The sequence below is a fragment of the Mercurialis annua genome, linkage group LG6 (genome assembly GCF_937616625.2).
Source record: "Mercurialis annua linkage group LG6, ddMerAnnu1.2, whole genome shotgun sequence".
Lineage (NCBI taxonomy): Eukaryota > Viridiplantae > Streptophyta > Magnoliopsida > Malpighiales > Euphorbiaceae > Mercurialis > Mercurialis annua.
In genome coordinates this window covers 2,387,308-2,399,790 of record NC_065575.1, presented here as the reverse complement: position 1 = coordinate 2,399,790, position 12,483 = coordinate 2,387,308, and the positions used below count along the sequence as shown (strand labels likewise).

The 12,483-nt window shown below is 29.4% G+C and overlaps 1 protein-coding gene across 1 annotated transcript; it reads right to left on the bottom strand.

Annotated features, from left to right (window-relative positions):
• Window positions 1-5,953: 5,953 nt before the first annotated feature.
• Window positions 5,954-10,816, bottom strand: LOC126653790 (transcription factor GAMYB-like). Its single transcript, XM_050347727.2, has 4 exons — window positions 10,603-10,816; window positions 9,859-10,210; window positions 6,882-7,860; window positions 5,954-6,608 (listed from the first exon to the last, which is right to left on the bottom strand). The coding sequence occupies exons 2-4, from the start codon at window positions 10,186-10,188 to the stop codon at window positions 6,394-6,396; spliced, it is 1,524 nt and encodes a 507-aa protein (XP_050203684.1). The 5' UTR covers window positions 10,189-10,210; window positions 10,603-10,816; the 3' UTR covers window positions 5,954-6,393.
• Between the last annotated feature and the right edge of the window lie 1,667 nt (window positions 10,817-12,483).

Sequence of the window (12,483 nt, the reverse complement as noted above, 5' to 3'; positions counted from 1 at the left end):
AAATATTTTTTTTTATGTTAATTTAAAATTTTCTGATCATAATTTTTGACATAGTTTTAAAAAAGGGATGAAATGGTAATTTAAAGTTTGAATAGGAGAGATATTTTTTTGATGAAAGAATAAGGGGAGATATTGTTGAACGTGTATGTTTCCTATTTGGTGCAGAACTCTTGTTTTACAGATTTTCTGTATGAATTTGATTCTATGAATTATCTTCAAATTTGAAAATTTTAGGTAAAAAAAATATAGACTAACTAGTAATCAGTAAATTAATTAGCATATATGAGTTCATATAGTAGTCCGGATTTAAATTTTAATTCACCTATAATTTTTCGACAGTTCGGACTTAGCCTTTATCTAACAATTTCACTATAAATTTACTTCTATTTTTAAAGAATTACTAACTTTTATTTTTTCTAAAATAAGTAAATTTAGCTCGGCAAGAGTTGGGAACGACCGTAGCCTGACGATAGTTCCGCCCCTTGTTACATCTATAACGTTTCAAAAGTAGAACATGTATTTGATATTAGAGGCGGAATGTCTATCCGTAGCTGTCAACTAAAAATCTACCGATCAAATTTTTATCGACGGCTTCTTTTATCGCCAATTATCGACTGAAATATCAGTCGAATCAACAACATATATCAGCTAATAGCAACGGCTAAACTAAATAAACTCGTACTATAAAGATGGATACATTCAATTGATGCATATATTTAATTAATTTCTGCAAATATTTAAAAAACATAACATAAGTTCAAGTCCTCTTTTTGCTTCTTTGCAAAACAAGCTTTAATGCAAATATCATCAATCAAAAGTTCCGCTTTTGCTTCTATGATCTAAAAAAAAATTAATTTCTAGATATACAGTTTGTAAAAAATTAAAGAAAATCTAAAAGTATGGATCAACAAACTCAATAAGAGAAAGAACAATGAGGAACTATAGTTTTTTTTTTTGTCTAGACCTAGCAATATATAAGATTTTCGAACATCTAGTTCATAAATAAAACATGAACCGGGTCTTCGTAAGAATTGTTTCAAAAAAATATGACTCTTGAATTTTTGCTGAGAGAGAGAAATTTACTATAGATAATTACTCAGACTATTTCTTACGTTTAAAGTTTATGCATACTGCTAGAAAAATAAACCTAATCTTTCGAAAAATAATCAATATTGCTTAACTACATTAATGACAAAAAGAATAAATATAATTAAGGATAAAACTAAAAAAAGACATTAATAAAGTGTTAGAATGTGAGAAGACATAAATTTTGGAACAAAAATAAAAGCTCTTATGAGAATGATTTTGTTTTGGAGAAATTTCTAGTATAGTTTTTCTTTTCCTTTACATTCCCTCTCTCTATACCAGTTTTGTCAATTAGAATATTTTAAATAGTAATTTGCTCTATTCCGTCTCGTGTTAATTAAGTACATAGTACATTGCATAATGATTTTTTCAACTTCATTCGTGGATTAAATCAAACGTGTAAATAAATAATAAATAAATTTAAAAAATTATCATCATTTTAATAATGTGTCATAATGTGATAGGTTTAGTTCACGGATGACGTGGTGTACTGAGTCTATCTAAATATTTCTTCTCTTTACATATATTTTAATTTAGGGTTAATCACCAAAAAAAACCCCACCTTTTAGCCCCTTTTCAAATGCACCCTGATGTTCCAATTTTGTCAGCTGCACCTTAATTCGCACCTTTGGTTTTCAATTTTATCCTCAAGTACTAAAATTGATCTCTTTTCTATTTAGAAAAAGTTATAATAAGTCATCCATTTTTAACTTTTTATGCGGAAAAGAGTTCAAACGAGTACTTTATAAGGGTTTCTATGAATATTTTCCCGAGTGAAAAAGAGTCCAATTTGATTTTGAGGGTGGAATTGAAACTCAAATGTGCGAATTAGGGTACATCTGACAAAATTGCAACGTTAGGGTGCAACTGAAAAGGGGCTAAAAGGTGGGGGGGTTTTGGTGATTAAGCCTTTAATTTATGAGTTGAAAGTGTAATTTTGAATTTTGAAAAAAGTAAATGGTTAAGAACTTAAGATCTTAAGTTACTTTCATTTAAGGGTATGCATTAGATTCAAATGGAATTAAACCAAACTAAAATTATCCTCTTTTTCAAAATCGATCCGAACAAATTTTTGGAAAAGTATAATTTTTCAAATTAAACTGAACCGGTCGGTTTTTTGTTCGATGTATGATAAAACTTATCTTGTAGTTTTTTTTTAGGTCAGAACCGAACGAATCTAACATTCAAATTCTTATTATCATATCAAAATGAACTAAATTTGTCAATTTGGTTTGATTTTGAGTTTTGATCGGTTCTTGCGTATCCTTACTTTCTTTCAGTGTTTTAAGAAACTTAATGGACCAGCCAGTTTGACCATAAATTTAAAGCTAATCCGGTTTGCTTTCTCTTCAAAGTTAAGATATGTGGTTCAACCACTTTGAACAAAAAAAAAAAAACCCATACAAGCCGTTAGATTATTGAACCATAAAAAATCATCGGTTTCCATAAATTTGATTGTAATCAATTTATTTTTCTTTTAAAAAATTAAAATAAAAAGTTCATGTATAAAGTACAACTGTAATTATTTTTTAAGAGTGAGTCTATATTCTCTTCACTTTAAATTGATAGGCTATTTTACTATTTTTGACATTTCGAATTATAAATCACTTTCTATTTTAATAAAAAAAAAATTGAAAATACTCTTAATAAATATATATATAGTAATCTTCAACTAAATTAATCGTTTTTATATTTTAATATAAAATAAATGCACCAAATAAAATAAATTTGACAATTCAACTTTTTTGATACAAAATGCATCATGCAAATGGTGAGTGAAATAAAATTATTAAGGGTTAATGTTAAAAAAAAACACGAACTTTACACGTTTTCTCATTTTAATTACACAATTTAATTTTTTTCATTTGCATGCACGAACTACCTTTTCTCAAATGCATGCACGGTGCTGAGGTGGCACTCATTCATTGGTGTAAAATGACCTCCACCTCAGCGAACTATATCAATGGAGCCGTGACACCTCAGCACCGTAATGAATTTGAAAAAAGATGGTAGTTCGTGCATGAAAATGCAAAAATTTAAATTGCATGATTAAAATGAAAAAACGTGTAAAATTCGTGATTTTTTATGACATTAACCTAATTACTAATATGCTATTTAATTTATACCTATAAAACGATGTAAAGAAAAAAACTTCATTATAATTCATGTGTTTGTCAAAACATTATAATATTTTATCGTGGGACGAAAAGAGTATATGTATATATAAATTTATAAATATAATTATTTTAATTCAAACGGTTCAATTAGTGATTTAATCACTTACCGCTTTACAAGTTATTCAAACCAAATAATAATTGTATATATAGCCTCAAAATGAAATGTGAATGACAATCACATAATATATTTTTAATTACGTAAGTTATGTCATTGATAATAGAAAAAATACTACCATGTTTTTTTAATAATTAAAAAGGAGATGTGTTTGTGAGCGTATTTGAACTCACGACTTAGTAAAATGCTGCTCAACGCTTATAATATTTAAGTTATAGTATATTGGTAAAAAAATAAAGATTTCAGTATTGATAAATGTATGTAATAGGTTTTGGTGATTTTTGATTAAAACAAATCAATGCTGCCATTTAACAAATAAGGAAGCAAATTGTGATGGATTTTCAAAGACAAAAAACGATTTGGTGACCTAGCTAAATGAGGACAATGGAGATACTAAAGCATATATTAAGAAATTAAAATTTTGTTGGCAAATATAGCTACCTCAATAGGGGAAAAGCCCCCATTATTGGGGTAATTTTCGATTTAAAATTTTGTCAATATTCTCTATGTTTGGAAATAATATCCAAAATGTTATTTTTTTACAGATAAATAAATTTATTTGTATTAAAAAATGCATATAAATCAATACTATTATTGTGAGTTTTCTTTAATTTTCATCAGCTGTGTAGACGAATAGAATAGTTATATATAATATATTAGTTCTGATGGAAACGTCGATGAAAAAGAAAAGCTCTGTATACTGATATAAACTTCTATGAAAAAACAAAAACTCATTTTCGTATAAAAGGATATATAAATTTCTATAAAAAAGACATAAAATTCCATACAAAAATAAAAATACATATCTAACCAAAGAATTTTATTTTCATGCTGAAACATATCGATGTATTTTTTAATATTAATTTGTTTTCAATCGCGAATTTTTTAAAAAATTGAGATAAATAATTGGGCTACATGAATGATAAAGAGAAATTGAAATTAATTTTTTTTGCCACAATGATAGTCAAGAAAATAAAATTAAAGAAAAGGCCTTTATATCCAAAATGGTGTTTATAGAAAAGTTAATATTTTTGTTTATATAAGGAGTATGTTTGAAGGATGTAAAAATAATTATTTTGATATATAATGATGTCCTAAGTTTTTTAAAATAACTTTGACCATAGAAATGATAATTACATAATTTATAAATAAAAAGACTAAAATTTGATTTTGATTTTTATGCTTTAACTATATACTATAATTTATTTGATGTTGTTGCTATTTTGTGCTGTTATATAAATTCTGACTACTCGCAAACAATTTTTCCAAACAGTATTATTATTGTTTGCATTAGTGTGCTAAAATTATTTTTTAATTCCAAGTGAAAATTCAAAATTTACATTTCATTATATTTTATCTGTGGTTTAACCTTTATTTTCTCTATGTGAAAGCTATTCAAAAATAATCGTAATACATAAAATATAGTTTTAAAAAATATAATATGTTTCCAGTTTTTAAAATTAAACTTCTATGGTAAATAATTAGGAAAAAATCATTTTAATAAACAATTGTAACAGAGTTAGAACCATAAATTTTGTTTGTTATTTCAATTGGGAGTTATAATGATATGTGTTTTAAATGTTAAGTTTATCTCCTGAGATAAGATCTATCAATTATTTTAACAGTTTAACAGCTATCACACCAGTAGCTATCAAAATTATATTAACAGTTAAGGCCTTACTTAGTCGGGAATAAGTAAACTAGAAAATACAACTTCCCGGAAACAAAAAAATATGCATGAACACGAAATATAAGTGTGTTATTTAATACGCTTTAAAAAAATATGGGGAGTCAATTTTTGACTCTCTATTCCATATTTCATCAATTATATATATATGGGGTAATCTAATATAAATATGTAAACAAAAATAAATAAATAAATTATTTAATCAGTATTTATTGAAAAAGTAAAATAAGAGTTTACTGGAGTAAAATTAAAAAAATTAATTTTTAAATTTAAAATATTTTTTTATCATAAAAAACACCATTGGAGATGCTCTTATTTTATGTATATATCTGCAAAGCAAGTCCAGTAAAAGATAAAGCAACTAATAAACAATCTATATAGAAAAATGAGGTAATTATATAGAATAATAATTACCTAAATATAAGAACTAAATTTATCGAGTTTAAGACTTTTAGTAAAATTTACAATTTATACGTTTCTTTTATACCGATAGTAATCTAAACATGGCAAATTGGACCTAAACATAACATCCATGTACGGTCCAGGCGCGTAAAAAAATCACTTTACAAAAAATGCATAAACTTTAACAATTGTAGCAATTTAAAAACATTCTATTCTTTTAATTATGTGTAATTTTATAGAATATATTAACATTTAATAAATTGAAACCAATATATATATATAGTAAGTGGGAGCTGAAATTAATATTCATATCAAATGCATATCAAAACACATGCTTTTTCACCTGAAAAATTATCCTATACGCATAATTTGACCTTAAAAAAATTATGCTGAAATAAAATTACACGTATATGACAATCTAGAATGCTGCATGGCAAAAACAAATAAAATTCAGTTCCATGTATAAATAATAGTCAAAAACCTTCCTTTAAAATAAACTAAAATGAAACGAATTAAAATTTAGTCACCAAAATACAATAAGACGATAGTCTGAATCTCGTGAGAGTACGGGCCTTACAAGGATCTTCCAATCCATGGATAGTTTCTTTTTGCCCTTTTTGTGCAAAAATACCTACAAGAACTGCTATGAAATCAAGACTGGTCAAGTGTTGTAATTACAGAGCAAAATTTGATTATTATGTGGCATTATACACACAATCATGTCTCAATTTCACATTATCCGCACATAAAATGAACCAATCCAGAAATTCTCAGGCATTCGCACCATAACGGAGATGAAAATGTCAACTTGTGGCGCGATAGTTCACAATTTCTTGAAAGAACATCTCTAAGTAATCGCAACCAGAAGATTGTGAGCACATCTGAAATCTTAAGTGTCAATGATCAGCCGACGAATTACGCAAATCTCATTTCCAATCTCCATCGAAACTCTCAGCATCAAATGGTACCTGCACATCCTCATTACGAAAATTTTCGTTCTTGACATGGCCGCTGCTAAACCCACACCAGAATGTACCAAGTAAAACATCTGGCCTTGTAGAGTCAAATTTACAGGGAGCTTCTTTGTCTTCCATAAATGTGCTCAAACCCGAATTAGCTATTTTGGGCTTAATATCAAATCCTACATCAAACATATATTATTATTTATAAATGCTAAGCAACAAAATAGTAAATCTTAGAGAAGTCATTACCTATATTGCACAGTAACAGAAAATGAAAAAACAATATTTTTTACAAGAGTAGGTTATAATTAAAAAGTTTTGGAATTTCAGAAGCGTTTTCAAAACGAAAATGAAACGTCAAAACATATGTTGCAACACAAAATACACCACCTCCTATGTAAAACACTGAACTTTAATAAACGATCAACAAGTCTCACAGTTGGTATGCTCACCTGGTTCATCTGACGAGCTTCTGCTGACAGGAGTACAAGCATTAAACAATGATGCAGCAGAATTGCCTACGGGAGAGTTTGAGTCACCGTGTACTTCCCATTCTGTCCCACGGGGTATTGAGGGACAATCCTCTACATCACGAGGTGCGACAGAAGTGACAGAAGTTTGGTGCTTTGAACATTTTTTTGAGTTTTTCAGGGATTGTGATTCATAGATTACTGCTTCTAGCGTGCCATCACATCGTGTTGAGAGACAATCTGACTGGCTCTGTTCTGTCGAAGGAGACTGAATCAAAGTGTCAACAGACTCAAGGGAAGGCAGTGGGGAAGTGGGTCTTCCCCAGCTATCTTGTTGAGTATCTGAATATTGGAGTGAAGGGAGCTCCAACTTCACAGCCCCGAAAAAGGGCTCAGAAGAAGAAGAATTGTCATTTAATAGGGCATGACTGCCGGAAAGATAAGCCAGCGGTTGCTGGTAATAGTTGAAGGGATGAGAATCATATAAAGAAGAATAACCGAAAGAATCTGTAATCTTCTCGGAAGAACAATCTACTGATTGAATAAAGGCCGGGAGACTGCCAATGCTACCATCAAGACCAGGGAAAATATGATCTGATTCTCGAAGACGTTTGGCAGGATGCAAATGTTGGAAATAGTTGTTACAATCTGAAGGATGCGCACCTTGTTTCGGCATGTTGCTTCCAGATATCTCAAGCATATGCGGTGAATATGATAAGTGACCTCGATTGAGTTCTAAATTCTCGAACTCCACTTTAGGGATCTCGAAATGATCAGTTTGAATAAGATCAGAGTTATGTGTGTCCGTTGTTTGTGGTGTACCCATGCTGTAACTTTCATGGCTTCCATTTAGAACTTGCATGCAAACTTCAGGAGGATAAATTGGTAAACCAGCACGTTGCAGTCTCTTTATTCTTGTATTCCAGTAATTCTTAATTTCATTATCTGTGCGTCCAGGCAGCTGCAATTAAAAGAAAAATATTCATACGGGACCAACATGTATACATATTCATACTTGTTTACAAGAAAGAGAATTCCAATTAAAAATATATAGTGTATCCAAAAAAATAGCATTACACATTTATAAAGTGAGAAGTTTGAAACCACGGCCCATCAGCAATTCTTCCTCCTAGACCACATTGCTATCGGAGAAAAACCTCTACATGTGTTTGTTTCGTTCTAATTCTATAATTGTCTAGCTCGGATATAAAGCAAAAGATTCCTCGCCAATTTTTTCAACACTTTATGAATGAAAACATGCTTCAATTATAAGCCATCACTGCTGAACGACATTGAAAATTATAAGCTATCAAACTTATTCCAGAGGAACTTCCTTATTTCCCTTCATAACTGCTCCACCTGCCACTATCTTTTCTTATTCAACTAAATGTTTAGACAAGACCTTAACTTAGCTAAATTGTAACCCTAATTCCACTCGTCAACATTATGAGCGACTTAACTCAAGCTCCATTCCTCTAATCAAGATTCATACAAGACAGCCAATATAATGCTTTCCATAAATAGTAATCAGTTATGGAAAGCACTAAAAAGAAGAAAGTAGAACGAATATACATTTAAGGATACCATGTTCTTATCGTAACATTTCACTTAAAAAACAAAAAACACATGTAATGATAACCATCATTAAGATCATACCGTCTCTTAAATAATCATATATTCCATTTTCATGAACTCTCTTGAGCAAGATGTCTGTCATTTCTAAAACTTCTCTAGTTCATGAACAATACTATCAATGATCTCTCTCCCATAAAGAGTACCAAGCTCTACATCTCTCTCTTTCCCATGCATAAAGAATCAAACATTTTTGTCAATTTTGAATTTTCATCTTTCTTCGCACTTAATATGCAACCGTGATGGCACTAGCTTTTTCAGACAAAAGCAGACAAGCTTACATGCAAAAAATTACCAGATGCTTTTTAGTGTTAGTACCTACACACTTTGCTAATATAATGGTGTTCTTAAAGCACATCTAGACTTGACTAAAGAAGAAAAGTAAAAAAGAACCGGGAGAACTGTTGTTTTTCCTTTAGAGCAACATGTTAACGGGATGTGCAACAAGGGATCATTTTTGTATTTTTTTTTTCCGTCTTCATTTTCGAACTAGGATTATCATGAAATGATGTGCAAATTAACTTCCATCTAGCAGCTTGCTGGTTTTACTAATTCTCCCATTATGGTTGCTCGAACTACCAAAAAGCTTCTAAAACTAATAGGCTAAATTGATTAGGACTTCGCTACCTTTTTTGTTTTCTTTCTATATTTTCTGCTGCATATTAATACTGTTCCATTCGGATGTCACTGTGATCTAGGGGTGGAACTGGATTAGAGCATGAGAGGGACATCGGCCCCTCCAAGAATTGGAAGTACTGTATAACCTATAAACATCAAAGGAATTGGAAGAATATTTAGTGTTAGCCCCCCCAACTTTTACCATATATTTACTTTAGCCCCCTCTATATCTACTTTAAAATCATATCTTTGTTAGCACACAGTTGTCTAAATATCTCTACTTTAAAATCAATCTGACATTTGCTGCCTATCAATGATATAATTTGGCAGTTCAAATTAGAGACAAATCTGAACTTATTGCAGACAAAAATTCAAGAAAATTATAACAGTCACAAGGCCTTATAAGAGTTCAACAGAGCAATGAAAAGCATTTCTAATAACCAACAAATAGATGCAAAAAAGAAAATCACTAACTGTTGGTAGGCATGTGTTCACTTCAGTGTTAAGTGTATATAATATCTATCCTGTCTTTTTAGTGTTATTCGACATGAAAACATCCTTTTAAGGAATGCATGCACACCCCATGGCCCAGCTCAGTTTATTAATATGGTTAGAGCCTCACTAATATAATGACTCTAGGAAAAGATTATAGCTGCTTATCATACATACAGAACAGAAAAATTCAACATTAAGGAATATATCAACCAACCTCTGCAGCCATCCTAGCCCATTTGTTTCCCATCTTAGCATGGAGTTCAATGATACGCCGTTCTTCTTCTGTAGTAAATGCACCTTTCTTTAAATCTGGTCTTAGGTGATTTGCCCATCGCAAACGGCAGCTTTTTCCGCAACGAGATAGCCCTGAATGCTTCTGGACTGCATTCCAATTTCCTTCTCCATGCTGACTCACATAGTCTGCCAAAATACTATCTTCTGTAGACGTCCATGGGCCTTTCTTCAATGGACTAGTAATAACTTCTTCAGCTGTGTGGGAATCTCGGCGGCATTTTGACCTTTTATCATCACCCCCATTTGTCATCCTGCTTATCTCCCAAAAATACCTGAAAAGATAAACTCTGAGAACTTGTAGGTAAAGCAGTTCATTCTAACTCGGAAAATGAGAGCATCATAAACTACAAATAGGATATTAGGATAACGATATTTCAAACAACGACACATGCTTTGACCTAATAATTATCCAATGGACTTAACCAAAATTAAAAGCCATAGCAATAAATATACAAAATAAAAAACATATAACATTGCATAAAGTACACTTCAAAGTTTAAAAAACTTAAAGAATCTACACTTATAATTCATTTTCAGGAACATTCAACACGAACATTGTAACAATACATCACTTAAAACTAGCTCAACTCAGTCTGTTTAACTTATTAATAACAAAACTAGAATGCAAATCAAAAATTCAAACCAAATTGCATGAATCTCTTACCTAAACAATACAAAATCTGATGAAAATTGCAGAATTCGCCGGAGCAATGAGGCATTCACAGTTCCCAAGTTCCCTCACAGACTTAAAGAAACCCTATGCTCTCAGATTCTCAACACTAAATTCAGTGATAATGCCACCAATTCAAATAAAAAAATCGGAAGTTTTGAGAAGTTTAGAGATAAACTGTAGAATCAATAGCAATAGCTAAAACCATAAATCCCAAATCAAGACTGAAAAAATTGAGATAAACAAAAAGAAAAACGAACACAAACCAAATTTTAATTCAAATAAAAAGCCAATTAATAAGTGGAAATTAAAAACTGATCAAACCCGTTAAAAAAACACTGAAAAATGTAGCTCAAGAACTGAAATTTCAGTTCACGGGCAACGAAATAAAAAACAACGGCCACATAACCAATCAAAAAACATTAAAATGATGACACCCAGATCCACTAAAGTAAAACCCATTTCAGTAAATCACATTATTCATTAAAAGAATCAAATGGGTACTCCCAATTTTGCCCATAAAGGATTCAAATGAAAGATCTAAATTAAAAAAAAAAACTAAGTGATGAGTTTTGAAGCAGAATGAGAGATTTTGATTACACTAGAGAAGTGATTTTAAAGTGAATTTTAGTTAAGAGTGATGATTGAGAGATAAATATTAAAAATCTTTTAAATGATATTAAAATTTTGAGAAGAAAAAGATGGCAAAAGAAGAGCATATAGAGGAGAGACATAGGAGGAGAGTTAACCAGCTAACTCTTTCTCTCTCTACTTTCTCTCTCTAATCTCTCACTTTCTCCCTCATTTCCTTTTTATTTGTATATTTTAGTATTTTTAAAATATTTTTTTATTAATTTTATTACCTTTTTTATTGTTTGATTTTTTTTAGGTTTTGTACTTTTTGTACTTTTTTATTTGTGTTGAACTAGTCTTTAGTAGATTTTTTTGGTGTTGTAGAAATTAATTGAAATAGAATTTTTAATTATTGTCAAAAAGATTCATAGTAGTAGCAAATTAATTGAAATAGAATTTTTATTGTTTAATTAATTAATGCAATGATAGTACATCTTAATTGCATTAATTACCAATCATTATCATTTAATCTCTCCTCTGGTAGTAGCAAACTAGCAATGCATTAGGTTTGGTTCAAAGTGATTAATTAATCAAAATGGTTTTATTCTCTCTTAAAAATAATTGTTTTAATTTTTCATATGTTTTTTTTATTGTTATTTATTTTTAGTCTAGTTTATTATTGAACAAATTTAATTTATTTATTTAATGATAATAAATAAAAAATATTTTTTTATAGAAAATAAATTAACACAAAAAGCACATGTTCATATTAATTGTTGAAGATTTATATCGGAAGACTTGTAAAAGAAGAAACCTCCTTCTTCCTTATCTAATGATTTTACCAATAAAGTGAAACTTCTTTCAAAAGTTGAATATATAAAAAAAATTAAAGAAAACATTTATATTATCAACTTACTAAGTGATGATTATTTCATGGCAATTGATAAAGATGAAGTAATTTTTTAAATTTTGATAAATTTACCTTTTTAAAGGGAAAAAATATAATTAATTTAAATTAATACATGATATATTTATTAAAATAAAAAGAATTGCTAAATATCTATTAATTATTGTTATGTAAATAGCATCAATCTCACTTTACGGAGCTAAGTTTATCAACATTTTTTCTAAAGTTAAGCGAATAAAAATTACTCTCCAAAATTTCATTTTGCAAGTGAAGGATATTTTCAAAACTAGTAATTGCCTGGTAAAATTAAAAATATTAGTGGACAATTCAAATAAATCAAGTTAATCTAAAAAAAGTTATCAAAATGAAAATGAATTATCAAAAAAAATTACTAA

Bases quoted from the DNA above. Each gene is read 5' to 3' on its own strand.
- LOC126653790 (XM_050347727.2), bottom strand. From the start codon at position 10,188: ATGACAAATGGGGGTGATGATAAAAGGTCAAAATGCCGCCGAGATTCC. The intron at 7,861-9,858 runs GTTGGTTGATAT...TTTTAATTGCAG, and splicing joins GGGCTAGGATGGCTGCAGAG to CTGCCTGGACGCACAGATAA. The intron at 6,609-6,881 runs GTGAGCATACCA...TGTTTGATGTAG, and splicing joins AAGCTCGTCAGATGAACCAG to GATTTGATATTAAGCCCAAA.